The 26700-nt window shown below is 45.2% G+C and overlaps 1 protein-coding gene across 9 annotated transcripts in view; it reads left to right on the top strand.

The window, feature by feature from the left end:
* schip1 (schwannomin interacting protein 1) overlaps positions 1–26700 on the top strand; it is a 151423-nt gene that overhangs the window by 120132 nt on the left and 4591 nt on the right. For 7 of the 9 annotated variants that reach the window (XM_040164241.2, XM_040164327.2, XM_078098338.1 and 4 more), the window contains 4 exons: positions 441–1220; positions 22809–22927; positions 24385–24502; positions 24999–25196. In XM_040164241.2, the coding sequence (XP_040020175.2) occupies positions 441–1220; positions 22809–22927; positions 24385–24502; positions 24999–25196 (1215 nt within the window). Of the gene's footprint in view, positions 1–440; positions 1221–11952; positions 12394–18069; positions 18536–22808; positions 22928–24384; positions 24503–24998; positions 25197–26700 lie in introns of those variants that run through there. The other 2 variants (XM_040164905.2, XM_040164829.2) reach the window with 2 other exon arrangements.

The raw sequence follows: 26700 nt of genomic DNA, 5'->3' as shown, positions 1-26700 counted from the left end.
GTGCTGCAGATGTAGCTGTGGGTGGTGGGATTTCATTCTGACGCATTCACACGGACAGCGCGTCCGTTGTGTCTGTCAAGTGTTGCACAAGCCCCCCCCCCCCCCACACACACACACACACACGCTTAACAATTCACCAGAGGAATGTCCGATCAGTAAGCATAGTCAAGTAAGCCCGAGAAGCTTTGGAGCAGTACAGGTGTGCAGCCTGACGGCGAGTCAAAGAGGGACCGGGATTTGGAGGGAGGAAGTTCCTCACGTGAGAGGAAGTGCTTTGTAGTCGCCGGTCTCGAAACACCAAATTAGCAATCTAAATCCACACACTTCCCGAAGTTCTCTTTTAATTTCCCTTGTCTCTATCCTTCTGTTATCTTTCTTGCTCTTTGCGCGTGCCTTTTCCTCACTTTTCCCCTTTTTCTCTGTACCCTTTGTCCCTCCAGGACTACCGGGAGGATGGCATGGACCTGGGCAGTGACGCCTCCAGTCGCTCCAGCTCAGAGTCCAACTCCAACAAGGTCACGCCTTGCTCCCCTTCTCTTGACCTGGCTAACTTGGAGGACTACAAATCCTCTCCCTCTCCAGACCTGGTCACCTTAGACGACTACGAGGAGGATGAGGACTACCAAGAGTATAAGAAGAAGGTGATCGAGGAGTGGGAGAGTGAGTATGGAGAGGACTACGCCTCCCCGCAGCCTCCTGGTCAAGAGGAAGGCGGAGGGGGCCTCGTCGGGGTCGACGGCCTCGGCGAAGGCTATCGGAAGGCAGTGAACAGTCGCAGCCTCGCTGAAGAATTCCAGGATGTGAAGACCGTCCCGCCCCTTCCGGCCCCCGGCGGGAGCACTGCCACCTCCGCTGCCGCCGTCCCAGAGGAACTGAAACAGAACGGCAATCTGATTGTGCCCAAGAGCCGCCAGCTCCATTCCCCCGGCGCACCACAGGGGGGCACAGGGGCCCCCAAGCCCCGCCACCGTAGCGCCGGCCAATGCAAGGGAAGCCGCAGCGCTGGCGGGGGTGCTGGTAGCGCCGGAGGAGGCAGTGGTGGGAGAGGGGGGCGGATGAGGGGACACAAGGAGGTGGAGGGTGTAGAGGAGGAGCCTCTTCCCACCATGGACTGGGCAGCCCTGGAGAGACACCTGGCTGGGCTGCAGTGCAGAGAGCAGGAGAACCAGAACCTCAACCACAACCAGAACCACAACATGGGCAAGACCGCCTACACCTCGGTAAGTGGGGGATTTCCTGTTTTTCTATTTATGGTCCTGTGGGTTTCTCTGCTTGTGTGTGGGTCAAAGGTTACATGGGGTGAGGTTAACTGGAGCAAGGAAAAGGGATTAGTCGGCTAAGCGCTAAGCTATGTAGTCTAGCTGTTAACCTGACCACCATGCAACTCGGGGCTACATGTACTCAGATTCAATGGTGCCAGCGGTGATTGTTATTATTTAATGACCTTGGACTACAGCAAAGATTTGTTGCTGGCCTTTCAGTCTCGTATCAGTTGAATCAAATTACAAATCGGCATGTTCTGTGCCGTAGCTGTGCGTTTTCTCTACCACAGGAGGTCAGTGTTGCATTGACATTCTGCAGGTTGCTTCTGCAGGCCTTTCATGCCACCCAGCAGTGTTTTGCACTAAAGGTTGCTATGATTCGCTTGCAATCTCATGCCCTCCCATTTGAAACCGCTGTCCAAAAGGGTGGAGCTTTAAAAATTAGTAGGAAGCAACGGGAGAAAATAGTTTTCAGCAGCCACAGTTTGCAGTGCAGAAGCTGAGCTCTTGTGTCGCTGCCTCAAACTAAGTGAGGGCAAATGTGTGCTTGAGAATTGGGGATCCGTGCTCTCTTTTGGTATGCAAGCACCAAGACCTTATCCTCAGTGCACACAGACAATGGCTGCAGCCAGTGCCTGTTGTGAGTGTGTTGTGTGTCTTTGTCTGTCTGTCCCGGAGGCCCCCCCCCTGTCTCCCTAAGGCATGTCAGGAATGCAGTGGGAGAAGTGGGGGATGACAGGGAGGAAAGCGGGAATAAAGGACAGGAAGATGGTATCTTTAGGACCAGGCAGTTTGCGGAGTCACGTGAATGTGTGTGCGTCAATGTTCATTACCTGCTGTCCATCTTAAATGAGAAGGTCACCTCCTGGCTTGCTTTAGTCTGAGGAAAAAATATGCTCTCCCCCTCTCTCTCTCTCTCTCTATCTCCCCAGCACCCCTCAACCCCACCGCCAACCCTAGGCAGTGGGCTTTGATACTGTGATATAATTGAAAAAATATCTCTTGAAAGAGCGTCTCTGTCTCCCAAATGCATCTTCTGCTGACACACAAACACACCCATAAACAGATATCCTCTTTACCACATGTGGTGTCTCACACACTCTAAGCCTGGTGTGGCTGATAGCCTGGTCCTGATGCTGATAAAGTGCCACAGCTTCAACTGTCTCTCCGATTACAAGTGAAAAAAAAAAAAAAATCTTGAGAAAAAACAGGCCTCACATTTTGATGGCTTGAGTCGATAAGAAATTGGAATTAGACGTGTAATCCCTCCTAAGCTGGAAGCAGAAGAGATATACCGGAAAAGAGCGGAGGCGCAGGCTAATATCCAGAGCAAACCCCACTCCTAAAATCACATGTGGAGAGGGATGCTCAATCATACAATCCGTCACCGAACACCTGACATGTCATTTGACCTTTTGGTTTGTTCAATCCTATCTCTGAGCCTTCACGTGCGGTAAAAGAGGACAATGCAATAGTATTGACCCTTTGCTAACCAGCTCAAGAGAGCTCAAAAGTAGTACATTTAGGAACTGAGTTATTCCTATAAGTAATCCTCAGTGTCTATCTATGTCGGGGGGCATCTGAGCTTCTTACTTCTGAAATTTGAAGGCTTTAGCAGACACCCTGGAGGGAAAGGGAGGCTGGTGCTTTTAAAATGTTGTTAAATATTTAGACGTCCTCTCAGACGGGACCCAGTACAGCGAGATGATGCGCGTGTTCATGTATGGAGGGGTCTGTCTGTCTGGGATGTTGCTCGGGTCCGGAGGGACGGAGATATTCATGCTTCAGCAGAGCCTGAAAAGCATCTGTGCCTTTTCAGAAGGACGAGACACGGTGAAGCTCGGAGCTAATAATCTGCCGTGTGGCTACGGGCCCGGAGACCGGTTACGCTGGTTTCCACTCAGGTGCTGCACACAGACCCACGTACACACTTATTGTATGGAGCAAAATGTTAAAATATGGATAAGTAAAAAAAAATTAGCTTTTGACCTCTTCCTTCACACTGGTTGTCCTTTCCTCGTTTCCATGGCAACAGCACAAATTGCACTCTGGGGCCTGTTTGGTCAATGACAGGGTTGAATTATAGATGGGGGGAGTTTGACTAGTTTATTTAGCTGCATTCACGGGAAAAGTTTGACATTTAGTTGAATGTCTTTGCTCTCTTACTTGCCACGGGTGAAATAAAAAGATTGCTGCGTATGGTATTATAAAGCTACAGCCAGCAGTGGGTTAAGAAAAGGGGTAAATCCCCCTACTAGCAACTCTGAAGCTCCATAATTAGCACTTTACATCATTTTTGTTCATTCGAAGTGTAAACAGGACAGGTTCAGCTGAGGTCCAGTCGTATCACTTTCACTATTAAGGCAAATATCAAAGTATTTCTTTGCACTTGACATTTCAAAGACATCACTTTTCATCATGTGCTTTTGGTCTATTTGTAGACACTAGCTATTTTGTTCCGTAACAACCGTTAATTTCCTGGATGTTATATCACATTGGTGCAGGTGTGTTTAGTTTGGGCGTGGTACTTTCTGGCTGCTGTAATTTCCTTTGGCTTTTGGGATCAGGAAGATTAATGGGCATGAGGGGGAACGCTGACCTGTTTTATGAGATATTTCTGTGGAAGTCTGGAGTCGCGTGGCAGAGAGGGGCCCACAGGAACCTCAAGTACACTAAGCGTAACACTACCCTTAACTTTTAGCCCTGCAGCCCCGAAAGGCGAACAATAATATTATTCTTCTGAGACAGTCTTCAGCTGAAAAAGGCAGAGATGTGGTCGGAATACAATTATTGTCTATACACATAGAATTTACCGATATGTTTTTAATTAAATCCATGCCCACCGGCTACTTCTACTTCAAGCTCAGAGAGCACACACCTAGACTTACTCACACAATTTAAAAACACCCCATGGGCAAACCGTGGTTAGAAAGATTGGGCCTGTGCTCAGACCTGCAGTGCCACTTTAAAAGGGTAACGAATATAAATCACTCTCACACACACACACGCACACACACACACACACACACACACACACACACACACACACACACGTGTCTATATTCATCCACTAATTGTACACATCTGGATCCGTTGATTATGAAAACTGTGGTGTGTCCTCTCTATTTCTGAAAGAAGAAGATTTACAATTTTTAACCAAAACCTTTTTTCCAAGAAAAACAAAAACAAGAGTGTGGGAAAGTCGAGTTGCACATGGTGAATTTAAGGGACTGCGTTTTGGGATTTAAGACGCCCTTGGATATAAGTCAGGGTGTTTTGGCAGCTGATGGATTTCTTTAATTTTTGTAAATGTAATTATGTAATTATATTAATTAGAAACAATTTACAAAAAGCCACATCAAATATTGCATTTGTAATCTGTGTCAGAACAAAGAGGATTTGATGAGTTGTTTTTTTTATCCATGTGGATGGAAATCTATGTAATTGGAAAGTGCTGCTCAATCACACAATGCAAACAACGAAAAATACCAGAAGCTCAGTCAGGATTATAGAAATGCAGAGTGCTCTGCACTAGAAAATAACTCAATAAGAGGATAAGAAAGAAGAAGAGAGGTTAGAGGGAAGAGCAAAGGCAGAGAGAGCTCGGCCTGTTGCTCTGTGATTATGAAGCCGGCCGACCTCCACTAACAACCTAACTACTACCTTCACCCTGCACTAAGAAAGAATTCCTTTGAGATTCAGACAAGTCCTGTGAGCGGTTGTGTTGGAAATAGAGAAGGAGTGGACGTGTGAAGTAGCTACACTTGAGTTAGATCTTGCACGGGAAAGCAAAATAGGTTAAGTTTGAAGTTACAAGAGCATTCGATTGATGGTATCAAAACAAACCTGAGGGGGAAAAAAGTTATGTGGGGTCAAAGGTACGGTTCAAATGAAGACGGCAGCGACCGTGGAAGGGCGTAAAGTTGCAGGAGAAGATAGTCAGCCACGTACATATCGGTAGGAGGTGGGGGAGGAGGTTTCAGAGATGGGGGGCGGGGCTTAAGCCAGGTGTGGAGAGCCTTCTGAGGCTCCGGTATCTAGTTTAGCCCTCGACGCTTAACCACTGCTCATTGTGTGTGTGTGTGTGTGTGTGTAGCCTGTGTGAGTGTGTCTGTGTGCGTGTGCGTGCATGTCAGCTGAAACACGCCCGGCCCTCAGCCCGACACACACACACTCTCCTTACACACACACACACACACACACACACACACAGACTTCACCGACTCTGCTCTGGAGTCAGTTTTCTGTCTCCTGTTAGTCTACACAGGCACACTCTCACCTCACTGAATCAAAGGATATATTTTTCTTCTCATGGTACCCTGACAGTCCGCTGCTGTCGGAAAAACAGTTTTTTCTTGTTTTTATAAGTGGCGGGTTTTTCATCTCAGCTTAACCTTGGATTCCTCACAGCAAGTCGGGCACTTAACTCAGGTAAAGCAGAATCTGAAATGTGTAGGTCTGCCTTCTGTCAGGTGTGTCAGACCCCTTTCAACATGTAATGTGCACGCGCCGTGTAGCCAAACCACGACCAGTTTGTATGCAAAGTTAGATCAACCGTTTGACGAAAAGATTGCTAATTTAATTGTGTAATTGTGCGCTACATTCCTACATTCGTTGTGACATGTTGTCTTTTGAGCTAGTATGAAATAGAAAAGTTAAATATGTTGAGAACGGGTAGATAAAGTAGAGCCAGCTGCACATCTGTCAATGCATCTCAGTTTCCTCAGAACTAAGATTCAGTTTGACCCTTTAACAAAGAGCAGGTTCGTGCTGGAAGGGCTCTGACCATGTGGCGGTTCCAACTACTTGGTAGCCTGGCAAAGAAAGAATAAAATGACATCCACGGGTATTTGAATATGCAAATCCTCTTGTTGTACACTTGCTTTGGAAGTCCATTTCACTTTGAGGTGCAGAGGAAGTTTTTGGAACACAACGACATGAAAGAGACCAAAAAGATCAGCTTTTTTTGTGATGCCTCATGTTGACTGAGGTCTGCTGTTAGAAGCTACTCCTTCACACCCGTTTAAACAGTCTACACACGCACAAGGATTTAGGAAACAAGCAAGCTGTCCGATCCAAAAGAAGACAAATCTGTTTACGGTTTGTTGTTGTATACGCATGTAGTACAAATAGAGTATACGGGTTAGGCCTTTTAAAGGGTGCACTACAGGTAATCCACAGCATTGATACAGCAACAAGCAACTATCAGCTGAATGTATACTGGAGTAAATGTCTACCTGAGCAGAGAGTTATGTTGAGTCGGCTCTGTCACTGTTTAACATAAATCCGCCAAATGTTGCCGGATGGCCAACTATCGCCTTTGTGTGTCAGGTAGCAATGATTTACTCACAGTAGTGCTTGTTGGTGAAGGGTATTCATCAATGACGAGTCAATGGCCTTCAACTGTTGTTGAAAAGGTGGCCTGCTGTGTCATGTTTTGTCTGGATCTGGATGCGATAGACCTGCTCGCTGTAAAATCAACAAATACTCATACTCAGGTCATTAAGTTTGAGTCTCATGGAGTAGTAAACTGCTCTTATCTGGTATCAAAGTACAGGTTTTTTTTTCTCCTTGTCTGCACGTGTAAACAAGCACATGCAAGCCTACTTGTATCGATGAGTGAATATGACGCTATAGGTGTGGATTAACTGACAGATACAGTTACTATGTGGTCTATTGAGGCGGATTTGACCTGCACTGGTGTGATAAGTCATGTCATCGAGCGAGCCGGAAGCATTGTGGGTAAATCAGATAAAGATGCTGCTGCGATTGGAGATACAAAAGCTGTGTTTGAGGTGGAGAGACACCGCCTACAGCTACACATTCTGCTGCTGGTCTGGTTCCTCCTGATTGATGCAGAACTCCCACACACACACACACACACACACACACCTTTCTCTGATTCACCCGAGCCGTGATTCACCAAAGCCCGAGAGTCAAACCCCTCGTCCGCACGGGTCGTATGCGGTCACATCCTGTTCGCCATTGGAAGTCAGCTCAGGCTCATACGCCGTCTCAAGCTCATTTTTGAGACCCAGTTGCCAATCTCCACCTCCTGCTCCTCCTCTGCATTCCTTCCCCTTCTCCTCCAGACGTCCCCCGTTGTTCACTGCCATTGCCTCTCCTGTTCCCTGCTAATTGTCCTCTTCCTCAAGCTGTCAGGAAGTATTATAGACTAACGTTCTCACAGCCAAAATACAGCAGGAGAATATTTACCCCTCCCTACCCCCTCCTGCCCCTCTGCCCCCTGCCCAGGTCCCCCCTCTCCCCCCCGATGAAAACCATCAAAGAGGCGCACAGGCCTTGAGTGGCACAGCGTGCTGTGGAGGAAATGTGGATTTACGTAGCAGTGAAGGGACGGCCTCTAATGTTATAGCTTTGTGTCAGTCTTCATCGTGCACAGTCACTACAGAGCAGAGCCCAACGCACACACACACAGACACACACACAGGCTATATCAGCACAGGGCCGGAGGAGATAAAAAAACAAGGTCCATTGTGAGAAGGCAACAAAGAGAGAGTGGAAGCTGGAAATTGAGAAAGAGAGAAGGAGGGTTTATGTTTTCCAAGCAGTGAGTTTAACCTCTCATCCCTCCCCTCTTTTGGGGGAAATAAAGTCAGACACGCACAAAGCGGCCTGTGGTTGGGAGGTGTGTGCTTGCGTGGATTGCTTGTTTGAGTGGAGCCGAAACATGAAACACTATACAGTAGTCTCCTCTGCTCCTAATTACAGAGAGTGTGTGTGTGTGTGTGTGTGTGTGTGTGTGTGTGTGTGTGTGTGTGTGTGTGTGTGTGTGTGTGTGTGTGTGTGTGAGGGGGACTAGGAAATGTGGGTCGAGAACTTGATGTATTTATAACAGGCTAAAAATACAAGCCATGTTTAAATCCTGTCTGCACACCCACACGGTCCCCACAAAGCAGGATTGTTCCTGTCATCATTGTGTTATATAAGCATTCAGTCTGTGAGCGTGTGTGTGTGGGTGTGTGGGTGTCCGTGTGTGTGTGTCCTTGTGTATAACAGAGAGGGAGAGCGAGGGAATCGGTGCCAGGTCATGCAGAGAGCTTCATCTGTTGCTGTAGGACACCTCAAACACTCATAACACAAGAATAGTCATTCCATCAGGATGAAATAGCAGCTATTTTACAATCAAATTCGAGAAATATATTCTTTAATCCAAACAAACGTTTAAATATATTCAGTTAATACTGAAATAAGAACCAATAAAAGCAGAAAATCTGTAACATTGAAACAAATATTAATTAGTTTCATGTATTAATGGACTACAAATAAGCTGTTAAACTGTAGCATAAACAAGTACTTGTTTAAGCTCCGGATCAATGCCAGTTATTCTCAACGTTTTTCTGTTGCTTTCCCCAACTTTGTATCTGTTGTCACGACAACAACAGGCTGTGTCTGAGCCGCTCAATATCCACTGTGACGCACTGCTTCTGCTTCAAATTGTCACGTGTAATTGGCGGTCACGTAATCATTTACTCAGTAGCTACACACATTTGTTGTGATGCATCTAAAAATGTGATGCATATATTTATGCAGCCTGGTGGTTCTCAGCACGCTCCGTCTTTCCACCCCCCCTAACTTCAGACATGTAGTCCTCATTAGAAGAACCTCTGGTGGCGGAGCACACCCACACACACACTCACTCATATGCACTCCCTGGCCTTCCACATGGCTTCCTCCCTGTCAGAGTGAGCTCATTACCGCCAGAATCCAGCCCTCACACTGAGCCAACCTGCTTTGCTATGCATTGTTTTTACACTGGCACCAAATGTCAGCTCACTAAAAGCATCTGTGTGGTCTCATTCCTCCGGCTGAGAAGGAGCAAGAGGGAGAAAAAGAAACGAGGACGATCGAGAAGTGCGGTGCAAAAGCAGCGACAGGCCAGGGCGAAAGGAGGAAGGGGTGCATGACAAAGAGAGGGGGGGCAAGCTGTTTGACGGAGAATTGTTTTGTGTTTCCTTGAGCTGCACAGGGAACACCATTGTTGGGAAACAACAAATTAGATATAATCGGAACCATGTCATTAGAAAAAAAAGGAATCAGCCCTGATTACAGTTGAAAAAATCACAATATGTTTCTTAATTTGATCAATTATAAATGCAGAATATGTTGTTTTAATTGTTCAATTTATAAAAACATACAAAAGAAAAAATAAAATGTATTTTATTTGTATTGAGGGAACTTGAGGTATGTGGGAGTCAAATTTGTTGGGTCCATTTTTTGTATGATTTTTACCTACATTCATCTAAATACCTTTTGGTAACCCAACGGTATTTAGATTAGAATTTTATTTACTAACTGACTATGTTTTAAAGTAATCATTCCCATGTCTCTCTGCACCCGGTTAGCAGACTACAGTAGAGTGAACCACCATCACCGTGTTGTTATCAGTGATTCATAATTAGCTATTCATTATTTCGGTGTGCATCTATAAGTATGCCCTCGGCGGGTTAAACACACAGAGCTGCTCATGATTGTTGTTTTGATGTGAGGAGACGAGCTGCTCTGATGCTCGATATGCATAACAACACACAGCCAGACACACACACACACACGCACAGCGCTGGAGTAAATTACATATAACTGTAGAGTTTGGCAGTAAAGTCAGCATAAAGCTATAATTTAGCAGAAAGACAAACATATTCTGGTGAGTCTGTGCGAGGACTAGGTGCGAGGGTTCTGAATCTTCTTTGTGCTTCTGTTGCTATTTAGGCTAACAGTCCCATCATTAGACACACTGACACACCTTCTGGAGAATGTCAGGGGTCGTTTTCCCGTCTGCTGGGGATAACGAGGGACTGTCTCCGTCTCCACCTGTGCTTTGACTCAGATCGTAACCTTGACAACCGTGTGAAGGTCAGCGGGTGGTGGGTGCGGGATACGGCAATGGAGTTACTGCTGCCATGGTGATAGAGGAAAGATGGGGGGGTGGGGGGTGCGTGGACTTGCTTCAGTCTGCATGTACATCAAAAAGACAAATCGGCAGCACTTGTATTCAAAAGGGAGAGTTCATGCGTCCCAAACTGTAACGATCCTGAAGATGTTCAGTTTAAGAAAGTTACAGGGAAGTTTGTGTTTGGGGAAGTTTTTTTTTTTTTTAGTTGGAGAATCCCAGAAGCATGTACACACAAACACCTTAATAGAAGCTGTTCAAGTATACTGTACACTTCTGCACACAGCAGAAACACTGCATATATATATATATATATATATATATATATATATATATATATATATATATATATACACTAATCTATATATATATATATATATACAGTATATGAGAGAGAGATACATAGATGTACAAAAGAATAAGGATCCCTTGACTTACGCTTAAAGGCTTTCACCGACCGGTTTTTAATCTCTCTGCTTTTTCTTGCTTTCTTCTTTGTTTTTCCCCTACTCACTGTATTCCCCTGAACTCATATTAAGCTTCTGAGTGCCTTCACGAGGCCCAGTTGGTAGCTTTCACTGTAAGAGGAAACAAGTTTATCACCGGTCAGGGTCATGCATGCGGAGGATTATATCCAAGGTTAGCGTGACAGGGTGGGCACTGTTCCAGTCCGCCCCAGATGGGCTCCACGCAGAAGGCCGAAGCGGAGCCAGCGGAGTGCAGAGATCAGAGCGCGGAGCTCATCGATCCCCTTCCAAGTCATTGGACTTCAGATTGCTCCTGTCGGGAAAAAGCAGCGTCGCCCACCAAATATCAATATCAGATAGAGAGATTTGTCCAGAGAGGAAGGATGAGAGAACGGGAGGTGTGAGTTATCCATAAGTAAATGAATAGTCTAGGTATGTTTCAAAAATTACCAAAATAATTTAAATTCCTACTCAGTGTTTTTTTTTTTATTATATCGTAAAATCCTTTAGTTTCAGGCTGGTTTCTGACATTTTATAGACTGAATTATTGCAGCATTGAATATGTTGTAAAAACGGTTTGAGGGGAATGTTTGTAATGTTGATCTCTATAAGTAAAATTGATTTAACGCAAAACAATCCCCAGAGTATTTAATGATGCCTCTATACTTCCCAAAGTATAACACATGTTTACATCACAGTGGGATCAAAAAGAATGAGAACCCGAAAACAAACAGGTTTATAACAGTAAATGCAAAGAGGTCAGGACGAAGAATGGATCAAGAGATTGAGAAGGGAGAGATTATTTGAGTAGGTTGGGCTGCGTGTGGATTATAAACCGGCCATCTGCTGTTTGGGATTATAATCCAACAAAGAGACCGAGAACGAGGGGGAAATGTACAAACCACACGAAACCCGCCGACCATGTTTGCGTTTGCAAAACACATCAGTGAGTAACACACATCTTTGTCTAAATACAACTTTAAAAAACGGCTAAATGTTGTTTTTTTAAATGCCATCTTTTCGTTGAACTAAACACTTGAACACTTTCCAAGACTTTGATCTTCCTTTCTCTGCTTGAGTCTTAAATATTGCATCATCCCGTCATTGTTGAGCACTTATGCAGCACAGGTTGGGATTACCTAAACTAAAGGTTAAGGAATAAAAGTCCCTCTTCTTCCTTCCTTCCTTCTCCTCTCTCTCCCTCTGTCTCTCTATGCATTACTCAATGCCAAACAGCGACGATCCCGCCCTATCCCTCCCCAACCTCACCCTCCCTCGCTTTTTCCAGCCGACTCTCCACACATTCAGCCCAACGGCTCCTCCCTCTTTTCAGTCGGGACCCGACGGAGAAAAGGCGGCTGAGCTCTCTGCTTTTCCCTGCTCCCCTCCCTCCCTCTTTTTCTCTGGGTTCTCACACCCCTCCTCCAGTCTCTCGTTCCCCTCCCTCTTTTAGCTTTGGGGAAGCAACGATCAGACCCCGTCTCTCTCTCTCTCTATCTCCTTTAACGTAAAGACAGACCAGCAAAACATCAGAAACATAGACAGAAAGCCGAGTGTGAAGGCTGAACCTCAAGGACAGGCAAGCGGAGAATTGATCTCTTTAGTTTGGATCGAGGACTTTGTAGGATCCTCTCCTTTGGAATACTGCTGCAGGGCTGGGAATCGTATCCCAGTTCGGCTCCTGTTCCCCAAAGCTCAACTCCGCTCTAGGATGCTGTGAAGGATGGTGCACCAGGAAAACTGTTCTTACCAGGTAGCTCTCAGACCTGCATGGAACTTCATTTTCATTTCGTTTAATTGCCGTTTTTGAAGGACACAATCGGTCGTTGATTTTGTTGTTCCTGTTTGCATAAATATCACGTTTCAAACTACGACATTGTTGCATATATGTCATGGGTTTGTGTGTCACTGTGTAGAAGCATCTCTCTGTTGTGTTATGAGTGGGATGGCTTATGGTTGCTTAGGGAGCTCTTGATTCAAGGGAACGTCTTCCTTATGAAGCCTCATCAATCCATGTCAAGGAGGCATGCAAGTTTGTAGTGTCGTGACGGAACTCTGTGCGCGTGCAACCGCGTGGGAGAGAATTTAAATGTGAATGGTTGCTTGGAGCGTGGTGATAATGTGTGTGTGTGTGCATCTTTATGATTCCGTGAGGTTCTTATGTGACGTGTGACGGCAGCGTCCCACTTTAAGTAAAAAAAGGAATGAAGGAGTCGTGATTAGAGAAAACCACCGTGCATCACGGCCGCACATCTGCTGCTCTGTAACCAGCTCTGCTGCTCGGGAGGAAAGTCTGCAATGCAGTGGAGATGGAGAGTGGGAACAAGCAGAGAGGTAGATGAAAGGCAAAATACATGAGCTGAATATGCCGGGGGAAGCCATTGAGGGGGAAAGATGGAGCTTCTTTGATGGGGAAAAACAAGTGTCAAAGCGCCGAGCAATGCGCAAAAAGCTCCAGAAGAAGTGATGAGAAGGAAAGAGGAGTAAGATAATGGGCCTAGGTGCTGGTTTTAGTAACAGGAAAAAGGTCCAACTTTCTATCGTCCAACAAATCCTCTAGCATTAATTGGAGGTAGGGTTAAGCGTTTCTGGTGTATGGATTGGAGTGATGTGATTGATCTGGTGTGTACGGCAGTGTGACCAGCTGGGGCACTTTGAGGGGTGTGCTGACAAGTGTATTGGCTTCCGTCTTTGGTATTATTACTGTTCGTAAAAGCCATGTGATCATCATCATGTTCTAATACTCTAATCCTATATTAGGTTTGGGAATAAATAAACTACCCTTTCGTATTGGATTCAACATTTTCCCCTCCTAGGAATCCTCAAAAAGGCTCTAATCATCAGAAAAAAACATTTGTCTTTGGAACGCTGCCTGTGTTTACGTGTCAGCATTAGATTTCTTCCTGTGTGGTTGAGGGATCAGTTGTGTAAACAGGGAAAGGAATTCCTGCCATGTTTTGTGGCAGATAAAAGCTAGATGCAGTGAGAGAATAATGGAAAGATGCTTGAATGAGCAGCACATAACCAGAGAAAAGGGCCGGTGAAGACGGCCGATGAAAGACAAAGATGAAACGGTCAAAGAAGAATCAAAGGGCGGATGGGAAGAGAGAACGAGGTGGGACTACGCCTTACTGAGGCAAGTGAGATGATACAGAGAGAGGATGGAAATACGATTGACATTAGTTTCAAATAAGGAAAGAGCATTTTGGGGGTTGGTGAGGACAATGTTTATTGATTAAATTAAATTAAAAGAAAGAGGAGGCTGAAATGGCTTCAATACAAGGGAATGACAAGGGAAGCTCCAGAAATGAAAGAGGGAGCGGAGAAATAGAAAGAATGAGAGGGGTAAGCGGAACAGAGGGCTCAGGCTCTGAAAACAGCAACTCTCCAGAGACCCCTCAATTAGACCGGTAACCTGGCAACCAGCAGGCAGACAGCGCCCCTCACACACGTAAAACATGCACACAGAGGGATGTGAAGATCAAAGTACGATGGCCGAAAGAACCAGAGCAATCGTAGCAGAGATTGAACGAGTCAGGGGTTTAATGAATGGATTAAGTGCACGTGGAGTAAAGAGATTAAGTGGAAAAAGAGGGAAGCATTTCTATTGTCTCCTGGGACCGTCCATGTCTTGGGGCGATCTCTGTTGCGGCGGTCAGCATCCTTGTTTTCTTAACATGTGGTCCTCGTCTTTTTGTCTTTGACTGACGGCTGAGAAGAGAGAAAAGACAAGAGGGGGGGCAGCGAAAACTCTGTTTGCTCACCCGGTGGCAAGCTATCACTTAATGTCAGAAACCATTAGCTTATTAAGTCCCAAGCTGACCCTGAAAAAAACAATAAAAGCACCATTTGACCCATAGTTTACCAAGCCCATCTATCGATTGAAACCAAGGCCCAAAAGAGAAAAAGAAAGCTCATCATTTGGTTCACAGGAATAACAAATCACCTGCTGGAGCCATTACTAAACATCCTGATGCTGCTCTTCTTTTTATTAAGTGCTCGAGGGAGCTCAAAGCACGTTGAAGCAAAGGATCTTTGCTAGAACCTGAGCTCTCAATACATCATCCTGTTTTCAGATTTTCACGTGAATCTATAAATCTCCCATCGGCGTATTGCTGTCAGCCGCAGGCGCAGCGGATCGAAGGGTGATGATGAGATTTATCCGCTTGGCCAAAATGTGCCATCTCGGCCCCAAGGAAGGCTGTCAATCTATCTATCTATCTATCTATCTATCCATCTATCTATCTATCTATCTATCTATCTATCTATCTATCTATCTATCTATCTATCTATCTATCTATCTATCTATCTATCTATCTATCTATCTATCTATCTATCTATCTATCTATCTATCTATCTATCCATCTATCCATCTATCTATCCATCTTATATTATGCATATTGTCTTCAAGCGCATGGAGTTTTTTTCATACTTGACTGTAGAGGGGCGAAGGAGAGCTGTTGGTGTAACAATATACGAGGTGTGGCCTCATGAATCATGTATGAGAACTAGCAGTACAATGATGGATCATGTGAGAATGACAGAATTGATTAATAGGGCCAGAAACTAAACTAATTACACAATTATTCACATGATAAATTGGAAGCACATAGCACACGGCTTCCCCTAAAAGCACATTTCTTCTTCACACGTGTACATTTCTGATGCGATGCAAATGAAACATGCAGATTGCATCCTTGTGAAGGTAGTTTTTTCACTTCAGACAGTCAGCTACTTCCATGTCTCCCATCATTATACTGGGCTATGCAAACCCATCTTATCTCCAGCTCTCATTCAACCTCATTTACAAAGGTTTTGGTCAATCCCTTTAACTTGATAATCAGAATAGACTTCTCAAAACAGAGCCAACTAAATAAAGTATATAAAATATGATGTACTAATATGCAAAAACATATTGTCACACCTCAAGTTATCAAGGTTGATGTGAGAACTTTTAATGATATAGACTTTTGTTCATAATGACATATTGGGTGTACACATAGATTAAAAAAAGCTTAAGAGTAGTGTAGAGTACATATTTATTGCCCTTTTGAAGGCGTGTCACTGTGTGTGTAGCGTGATTTTGACCTTGTGTCACAGCACAGCGATATATGGCCTGTTTTTTTTATTTCACTAAACTCCGTCCAAATATTCTATGCAAGTTTCCAAAACGTCAGCTCCCTCAAACACCGGCCTCTGTGTGAGTTAGCCAACTTTCCAATGGGCGGCCCTGTGCGCCTTTTGCAGCCCAATTTGTTTGGAACACAGAGGATCGCCATGGAGACATTCTCACCACGTTGCTACGGTAGCAGCCCCCCGTTCTTTTCCTCCTTTTTCCAAAATAAAAATAAAATCAGACTCTGAAGCGCATTCTTCGTGCCACAGTTTATACCTTCTGGTGTTGTAGTATAACATAATTGTAGACATGGCCATTAAGGATGAAGAAACCCATAAGTAAAAATGGCGTGGTGGGGCTGAGTTCATCACGAGTTGAGGTGCACACGCATCAAAAAGATGCACACACACAGTGCCACTGGCCTTGGATCCCAGGCTTACAGGAGGTGCCAGGAACCCTTTCTCCCACAGTCACCCTCTGTTCACTTGGCACAATAAGCCATTCTGTGTGTGTGTGTGTGTGTGTGTGTGTGTGTGTGTGTGTGTGTGTGTGTGTGTGTGTGTGTGTGTGTGTGTGTGTGTGTGTGTGTGTGTGTGTGTCTCTCATACGCATTTGTTCTCTCTCTCTCTCTCTCAGCTGACCCAACAGTCAGAGGAATAAACCTGCGCGTATCTTTGTCTCAAACATGGAACCAGCGCTATTCCCAGCCTTTGCCCATGAACTGTTTTCGAGTGTGTGCGTGTTAGCGGATGTTTGTTTGTTCCCTTTTCCGGTTTACCGCGCATCGGGAACACGGGTCCCTCGCCGCCTCCTACCCCATTTGAGTCAGCACTGACTTCACCTTCACTATGAAGTCAGCCTTAGTAATGAGAATCAGTGGAGCAGGCTCTGGCCAAGCCTTCCGCCGCAAATAGACACAGCTAACACCGGTTTTATTGGTGTGTGTGTGTGTGCGTGCGTGTGTCTCTGTATTGTCCACAGCAGCCACTATCTAATGCATGTGAATGCAGACAGTTCCATGTACTTCCCCCATAACCCACAGGGATTAACCCTAAATCCAACGCACATCCTATTTTTCAACCCCTGTGTGTGTGTGTGTGTGTGTGTGTGTGTGTGTGTGTGTGTCTAGATGTGCTTGTAGTCAAATGCATTTTTATGTTATCGTGCAAACACATTATTACGAAACTGTCTTAATACGTTAATAGTAATAATAGATTTTGTTTTCTCCAAGTTGTTCTTGTCTAGTTATTACTAAGTGAATCAGCTGACGTTCTCTTCCCTCTTGTCATTCTCCTCTCATCTCTCTCCTATTTTATTTATTGTGGTCCCCCCGTCTCACCGTTAGAGCTCTGACTGTGCTGCATGCTTTATCTTCTAACTCGTTCTACCCTCTGCTTGATTATAACACAACCTGGTTTCATACCTGAATAAAATACAAATGGTAAATTAATAAAGAAAACAAATCTTAAATCGGAATCCCACACTAACCTGCATACCATTTATTTATTACGTAGTAGAAATGTTGTGCCCTGTTTGTGAATTATGACTTTACTTCCACATGAACACGTAATGGCTTCCATTGTGTGTCGAGTCATGACTCCCCGCAGTGGGATTCTGCCATATGTGGACACAATTTTCTGTCTGGGCTGCTATGACAAATGCATGAGTCATGGGGTCGATAGCGTCTCGCTAAGATGAGATCATTATGCACCGTGGAGAGCTCAGATTGGAAAAGTAAGGCCCTGATGCCGGGCACAAGACATCTCTGTGTATCTGACTGAGGGCCTCGATGTGTGGATGTATTTGTGTGCCAGACTAATGGTCCACTCTGCTCTGTCAGGGTTTTTCTTTTAGCTGGTTTATTTAGCTGTGGGGCTGTTGGCTTTGGAGTCCAGGCCGGGCCCTATTTATACCTTCGCAGGAAGGGAGCACCCTGCGTCCCCTGTTACACAAACACACACTTTCACATTTCGTTTCACCTCAAATATGTAGGCTGGTCGACGTCTCCACTTAATTTGCTCTTTGAAAAACATGCACAAAAGTATAAGTCATTCTATATTAAGAGCGTTTGGAGGCTTAAAAGAAAATGCGTCAAAATGTAGTGTAACAAAGGGAGAAAAGAATATATAGAGGTAGTGTCCAGGATCATCTAAACACACACACACATGTGCACGCATAACACAAGTACACTGCCCCCCCCCCCACACACACACGCGCACTGTGGCCATCCCACGGACGAGGTGTCTCTTTCCAAACTGGTTGTGAGCAGCTGCTGACCTCACACCAGGGCGTGAAAAACGGAAGAAATACGCCAGTGTGAGTTTCTCCTGCGCTCAGTGCGGCTGTGGGAGGCTGACCGGAGGGTGGAAGGGAGGGAGGGTGGGAGGGTCTACAGGGGCCTTACCTCTGACCATTGTGCCTTCACAGTGCTGTGGGGGAGCAGAGCAGGGAAGTGAAAGAGAAATAGTGTCACAACACATAAGAGAAAGATGAGGAGAAGCCACCAGTAGAGGAGGAGATTTCTTTGGGGGGTTTTATGTGTGTGTGTGTCGGACCATGGCGGAGGGGAGTTGGCTGGGAAAATGATGTGTGCTGACTGGACTCAACCTCAGGAGCCGGTCTGGACTACTGAAGAGCAGAAAGGAAAAGACAGGAAGAGCAGGAGGGAGGGAAGGAAGGAAGGATGAGGGAGGCGCTGGATAATGTGGATGAATTCGGAGGAGTGGATGATCTCATCGGGCAAACGTCCAGCCTCTACCTCAGTGATGACTACAAAGAGGTAAAAGACCACGTTGTGTCTTTTTCAATGCTTGAAATGATTAAGACTAACTCGTTCTGAGGAATGCCATCAAGTACATCTGTGTTTACATTCACAATGTGAAAACGTGTATACAGCTACTCTGGGAAATACTCATTTCCTCTCTTTTTCTAAATGTTTGAAGATGGATTCCACTCTTGATCTTGCTTCCGTCCCTTCAATACGTGAAGCCACAGTCAGCAGTCTTCTTGCTTAGCAGAGCCGAGCGAAAAGACTCAACGTGGGAGGAAACAGGCAGCTTGACTCGAAACAGAGATAACAAAATGTGTCTACGAGCAGCTCTAAAGCTCACCCATTATCACATTGGAGCTATTTGGTTCAACGCATACCGTTGGCACATTTCTCCTCTTGTAGGCAAAGCCGGACTAGCGGTGTACCCCTGATGCTAAGCTAAGGCGTAGTAACGATCTACTTCTCAAAATTCATTAGAAGGGCTCTGTGTATTGTTTGTAGCAATGTGAGGCTGACATAATGCTTGTACTTTAACTCCTTAGTTATTTGGGGCAAAGATGACATAATGTTGGGAGTAACAAAGCTTTTATCCTTAAATCTGCATCAGTCTTTGGGAGAAAAAAACTCTGAACTACACTGAATATTTTCTAACAAATCCACGGTGCAGGCTTCTTGCAGAGGCTCAAATGTCACAGTTTAAACCCCCCCCAACCCCCTAACTCTCACACACACACACACACACACACACACACACACTCATACACCCATACACATTCTGTACCACACGCTGAGTTCTTGTCTTTGACTCTGAGTGACAGGAGCAGCCTTGCACTGACCTGAGGCTGAACTGCGTGAGGGGTCACAGGTCAAGTCCCTTATCTGGGGTGGAAGGAGAGAGAGAGAGAGAGAGAGAGAGAGAGAGAGAGAGAGAGAGAGAGAGAGAGAGAGAGAGAGAGAGAGAGAGAGAGAGAGAGAGAGAGAGAGAGAGAGAGAGAGAGAGAGAGAGAGAGAGAGAGAGAGAGAGAGAGACAGCACTAGATGTAGACTTTGAGTTGAACATTTTCCCTCCGCTTCCAGTCTTATGCTAAGCTAAGCTTTCCTGCTGCTGACTATTTGTTTAAATAGAACATCCGAGTTCTAACATCTGAAATACGTCAAATAGATGCAGTGATTCCAAGTGCATGAGAACAAATGTGTGAACAGCGTGAACACAATCACACGCGCACAGACTATACAGTGACCTTGTATCTGTTTGTGGAGCTGTGATCTCTGCAGCAGCTCCGTGTCGGACCTGGAAAACATACCAGAGTCAAGCTTTCCCAATGCTATGCTATTTGCTGTTGCTTGACTGAAATAGCCTGTAATCAGGACCTAGTATGTGTGTGTGTGTGTGTGTGTGTGTGTGTGTGTGTGTGTGTGTGTGTGTGTGTGTGTGTGTGTGTGTGTGTGTGTGTGTGTGTGTGTGTGTGTGTGTGTGTGTGTGTGTGCCACCATGCCCTTAGTGAGGAATAGAAGAAAACATTTTGAAGGGCCTGGCAAGATGCTCTTTGTTAGCACTGATAATGAGATTCATTTTCCCGTCTAATAAAGATATAATATAAGACAAGATATGAGGGCTCAAAACAAACAGTGTCCTCCATTGCCAGATCTTAATTGGCCTCCAGGTCTCTGAATGAATAGTTGGAGAAAACGTCTTTGTCAATGAAGTAATTGCCGGCTGAATTTCAGGAAAAACACAAATTATCCCAATTGTGTTGCTCCCAGTCCAATTTGGGTGGTGACGGCTGCGTAGCCGGGAAAGAAGGGGAAGGTGGTTCTAACTGTCAATCAGTCCTTCCAACTCTCTCTGCGCTCCCCCTTCACACATACGTCTTCAAGTGTCAGCAATGCAATGGATGCGGCAATTTTCCATGTCGTCATCGTGTGAGGAACCCGATTTCATGAGAAGGCGTGAACGTTACCCAGCGGGACCCACACAGGATTACAATCAGGTCATATTATTCCTCGAAAGTAAGGAGAGGCATGAGCCTAAATTTATTTCTCATTTCTCACCTTCACCCTAAGTGGCTCATTCCACACCTTTGCAAATGTTTTTATGGCTTCCATGATGACTGTTTTACCACACAAAGCCCACACACACACACAGACGCACACACACACACACACACACACGCACACGCACACGCACACACTCAAGCAGCACAAGCATGCGGCGAAACAAATACAGCTGCAGCTCCTCTCATTCTGAGAATGTGGATTTACCCTCTCAGTCCGTTCCAGTTACTACGTCTGTTCGGCTGTATTTTATTATAGTTTCAGTCATTTCTAAAGAAGAAATGCTAAATTTGCTTCATCAATTTGAGGTGATTTTCTATAAACTACACATATTTATTTTTCAGAGAAAACTAGACCTCTAAAAATAGATATTACTGACCAAATGATTCATCAAAGGATCAACAGAAGAATCAGCAGCTCTATCAACAAATGAAAATAACAGTTTGTTGCAGCCCTGTATTTGACCAGTTACCAATCCGCATCTAACGAGAGCGAGCTTTAAGATTCATACTTGAAATTGCTCGGCGTGTGCAAACGTTTTTCCCCGTGTTGTGTACTGTTTATACTATTAACATTCCACGTTTTCATTGAGGTTTGAGTTTACCAGCGTCAGTAAATGGAACGTTTACTTCATTGCCGCAGCATATTCTCTGCTTTCTCTCATTTATCTAAACAACCCTCTGGTCGCGGGATGCAAAGCCTCTACGTCAGCACAACCTTCTAGCAGACCGAGTGTGCGGTCTTGCTGTTTGGAGACTGAAACTTTTTCAAAGGCCTCACCTCATGAGGGCAGCACATGATTAACAAAGCCGGTCCACCACTCGCCGTCGTGCGCGCTGGCAGTGCCAGGCGTGGCGTGCGGGCTCTCGCGTGGCGTGTGAGGGCCACTCTCATCGAAGCCGGTAGACAATTGTCAGGCGAGACGGACGGGGGGGGGGAGAAGGAAAGGAGGGAGCAAAAGAATCGGGGAAAACAAATGGAAGGTGAAGTCGTGATGAGACAGAAGAACAATATGAACACGGATGAGAGGCCCGAGGCTGACAGAGAGAAACGGAGATGAGTGGGGATAATGAGGAAGGGAGAGAGAGAGAAGCGCCTGGTGAGTCTGAAGCCGGTGGTTAAAGAATAGAAAAGTGAGGTAGAGAGATAGACGAGAAGGCTTGTGTTTGGGAGTAAGTGGATAATGTGAGGGAGACCGATCCAAAGAGGACAGATTGCTCACCTACGTGGTTATTCTTCTATTATTCATTTGGTCTTCAACTTACATCGAAAGTGGAGCCGCTGACGTGAAATATAAGGGAGGGAGGGGCAGAGAGGAGAATTAGATCCCTGGTGACAGATGTTGATATTGCATGGAACCTATGAGCTTTTTCTTTTCTTTTTCACACCAAAATATTTTAAACATCCGTTCTTCCTCTCCGTTTCTTTCTGATGCCTGATCCAGATAAGGGCAGGAGCACCGCGCGCGGTCCGTAGGAAAAGTCATTCAATCCACTGTCAAAAACCTGTGCTTTGATACTCGCTTGCAGCAGGCGCATGTAGTAAATAGTGTTGGAGAGGATGTAACTGTTCACACTTGCTCGGCGGCTGTTTGGCTATCAGTTCGATGTGTTTACCTGATATCGGTGCAGACGAGACATCCTATGGAGACGCGTGTGTGACGTGCTGCCAAAGCCGCCAACGCGGCGAGTTAGGAATTCCTGATTTGTGAGGAGGCCGAGCAAGAGCGGATCTGGAGGTGTGCGATGTTAAGACCGTTGCAGATTTAAGATGAGTAAAAACGGTTATTCCGGCTATTCCCCCAGAGTTTATCATATGTGAAATTGATCCTGTGGGAGTCTTAGAAGACTTACTGCGTGTGTGTGTGTGTGTTTGTTTCTAGCTATACTTGTTGTCTGAGACAACAGCATCACCTGCTTGTGACTTCTGGTAATGTCAAGTTTCACACACTGTTTTCCAGTACTTCAGCTGACTGCACGCTTTGTATCAGACCTTGTTACGATGACGCTGAAGCTCTTTCTGCAAATTAAGAGGAGGCTGCTGCTATTAATTAACTTGTGCCCTGAGGTGCGGTGACGGTTGATGTAGCAGGATGGAAAACTAAATAGAAGTACTGGGCTTAAGGGTTCCATGACACCAAGCTTCCCTACTGCTTAATCCGGCCTGACCCTCAGTACCTCCTAGGTCAACAGAAGGTCAACTTGTGGTTGTGATTCTCCCGTTACAGGCCCAAAAGAATGAGAGGGAGTCTATCAGGCAGAAGTTGGCCCTCGGCAGTTTCTTTGACGATGGGCCGGGCATCTACACCAGCTGCAGTAAGAGCGGCAAACCCAGCCTGTCCTCACGGTAAGACCTCTGTCTCATACTTCCTCCTCATACCACCAAGACCCGTGGTTTCCTTTTTGAGACTTTTGTTGGAGTTTGATGTTAAAGAGACGTAAGCTCTTTACAAGAGTTAAAAATACACAAGGCAAATATAGATGATCAAGATGCACAGTAATGTGTACCAGTAAAGAAATGACAAACCACATGGATGACAGTGACAGGAAAGGGAGAGACGTTTTTCACCATGAATGAGCCACACACCGTCAGCAGTTGTGGCTCTCACTTCCCAATAGACCCACACACTCAGATGCTACTAGCACGTCCCACACGGTACCTTACTGGAACTCTGCGTTCTGTAAACTCTAGTAGGCTTTTGGATTACTTTCATTTGTATCACATGAATGTTTCAATATTGTCACAGTTTTGATGACTGATTGTCAGGATCAATGCCTCGTCAAGGATGATGTGTCATGAAATAAACATCTTTTGAGGCTCGTACCACAATCAATATTTGATAATTTAATAATCAGACCAATATAGTTATTTCATTTTTTGTGAAACATTTTTATGAAGATTCCTTTAATTTAATTTTCATGAAATTGTGTAAAAGTATTCCCTGCTAGCCATGAAGTGTATTTATAATAATAGCCTTTCTCCGATAGGGGTTTACACACCTTCAATTACAAACTGAGTGAGACAATTTAAAAGTTTAATTTGTCAGTTCTCAAAACAAACTATGCCATTTAGTCACTCTTAAATCACCTCAAACATATCTTTGTAAATTCTGTACTTCCATGTATCTCTACTCATCAGCTGGCAAAGTTGTGGATAATATCGCTAATATACCAGCAGTGAGCTGATATCGGCAGCTATAGAAGTCCGGCTAAACACTGTCACACTACATCAGCTGCTAGTCGTCAGAAACACTTTCACAATCTGTTCAAGCGGAGTTACAGGAAGCTGTTGGATGCCGCCTCTCCCGAGGAAAACGATCGACCGCCACGGTCCCCTTTTAATTTGGAGCGATTGGATCTGTTTGTAATTACTGCATCGAAAAGGCAGATCATTGATCGCCAGTCGGCAGTATCTACACATAGTGATATTCTGCTGCTCCGTGGCACAAAAACAACCCCATCGGTGCAGGAAGGTTGGATCAGACCTACCGGAGGCTTCCTGGATTGATCCGTACAGAAGACAAGAGCGATGATTAAAACCGCCAGCCCAAATATGAATCCGATTTCTTTCATTTTGCTTAATTTTATTTGATCTTTTCCTCTGTTTATCGTGTTATGTAGTACACAGAGTTCAGTGTGCGTACTCATCACAGGTCAGTTTTATTATCAAGATTGCTGTATATTTAGGCCAAGGTCCAAGTCAATTACTGCATAAAGAGTCAACAGCCCTCGACTCTCCTCTGCATTCACGCTAATGTTAACATGTTGCCCGCTGTTTGGATCCATGTGCGTCTCTCCCCGCAGGCTGCAGAGCGGGATGAACCTACAGATCTGCTTTGTCAACGACAGCGGCAGCGACAAGGACAGCGATGCAGATGACAGCAAGACAGAGACCAGCCTGGACACACCTCTGTCCCCCATGGTACGCACTGATGTCCGCATGTGTGCTAGTATGTCTCCGGAATGAAACGGTTATGATTTAAATCTCTAAACGACTATATAAGGTCTATTGCGGTGTACAGGGCCGATAGCGGAGGGAGATTGAGACGGATAAAAAATGCAAGCGGTGAAACGGGTTGGATATTTTTATGAGTTCATCATTCATCTCCATGGATGTGTTTGCTCACGTTTTCTGGCCTGTTAACCAATTCACGGGCAGCAAATGAGAGGTGACTTGGAATGCGCTCGCCAGGGCCACGGATGACTGGCCACATTAACCCCCCGTCACCCCGAGACACATTCAATAGTACAATCTTCAGCCGCACTCTCTTTTTTGTGATGTACAATTACATTCCTGTCTTTGCCACAAAAAATCAAACAACCAAAAGGCCTAGAAAACATAAAGACAAATAAAAATGATCTTTTTCTTTTCTCTGTCATCTCTCTCCTCCTCCAATCCCGCCACGTCCGCCCTGCAGTCCAAGCAGAGTTCGTCCTACTCGGACAGGGACACCACAGAGGAGGACTCTGAGTCTCTGGAGGACATGGACTTTGTTAGTCGACAGAAGAAGCTGCAGGCGGAGGCCAAGCTGGCCCTGGCTATGGCCAAACCGATGGCCAAGATGCAAGTGGAGGTGGAGAAACAGAATCGCAAGAAGTCCCCAGTGGCCGACCTGGTCAGTAATGGAATCACAGGGCAACGCTTCCTTTCACCATGACGTTTTACATTAATAAGGGAAACACCGGTCTAATTTCTTAATGAGAATGTATTTAAATGTAATGTGGTGGACCAAGAGTTTTGGAGGTGTGGTTAGTGTGAAAGTACAACACAAAATGAACTCACGGAGAATCATCACGCAACGCTTCGACTCCCCTCAGCTCAGAATCTACTTTATAGCATCTCTCAACTTATTTTACTCACTTTACCGCATGGGTTTGTTCTCATCGGGGTAGTTTCCGCCAAGAAGGCATAAATGAGCCGTAAACTATCTGCTCTGCACCAAACCACAGACAACAAACAGAGTCAGTGACCAGCTGGTAAAGAAAGTTACTCAGTTATCAGCTACCGTCAGCTTGGTATTGTTGTAACTTTTGTATGAAACTCATACTCCCACATTAGTTTTTAACCAAATCATAAAGTCGTATATGTCCATCTTTAAGATGAGTAACATGGCTGATTGGAACAGTGAGCCACCGGATTCGATGGGTAACAGCAGGCCACTTAGAGTAAACAGCTTGACATTTACTTTTTGCTTGTTCCAAGAAAATGTCGTGGTCAACCTGTGAGTATTATATGAGTGTCAACTGGTCACAGTTTGTTTGGTGGTGACGTCATAAAAAGGCCCCACCCGCCCATCCTGGGTGCCCTTTGCCCCCTCGGCCTCAATTGGGAGGACGACTCCGTTCATCGTTATTTCATCCACTAAAAGCTGCCTCACAGCCCCCCCTGGAGCATCCGCGTCAACGCACTCAGACGAGCACACTGTCGGACTTACACACACTATGTTTCCACCCGGACTTGCTGGCAGAACCGCTTTACTTATTCAGAGAGAGGGGGGGGCAGCTGGGCCAGAGCCATCTATAATTCATACGGCGGAAAGCATTGACTTTGGAGTTTAGGGCTGTAGCCGTGCTCAGTGGTCAGAAGACATGACTGTCACATCACATCCCCAACACGCAGTGAATATTATAATAATATAAGCCGTCAAAAGCCTCATCAAACTGTCACAGATCAGCGAAACAACCTGCGTCGCTTTAAGGATCCCGTTCAACTATTTAACTTGAAGTAAAGGATTCATGAAAGGATTCATGTTTTGAACGTTGCGCTAAGGGAAGGTGAACATTTGAAATGATAAAATGATATAAGTATAAGGAAATAATTACCCCAAATGAATGGGAAACGCTAAATGCAATGGGAAAATAATTCAGATTGTTAGATAGATAACTAAAAGTAGTGTAATACAAGTTGAAATGTGTATTATGAATATGAAATGACGAGCTGGATGCAGTGGATAAGCTGTTTGCATACATTGCTATAAAGTGATGGAGAAGTTGTTGTTATAATTAGCTGTAAGCGCTGAATGTGTGAATGTCCGTATTTGGAACATGACGGGTGATGTTGATCCGTGACACTCAACCTTCATTTATCTGAGAAAAGGGGTCCAGGAACGATCCCCCTGC

Source organism: Gasterosteus aculeatus, chromosome 1 (genome assembly GCF_964276395.1).
Source record: "Gasterosteus aculeatus chromosome 1, fGasAcu3.hap1.1, whole genome shotgun sequence".
NCBI classification, from domain to species: domain Eukaryota; kingdom Metazoa; phylum Chordata; class Actinopteri; order Perciformes; family Gasterosteidae; genus Gasterosteus; species Gasterosteus aculeatus.
This window is presented reverse-complemented; position numbering and strand designations above follow the sequence as displayed.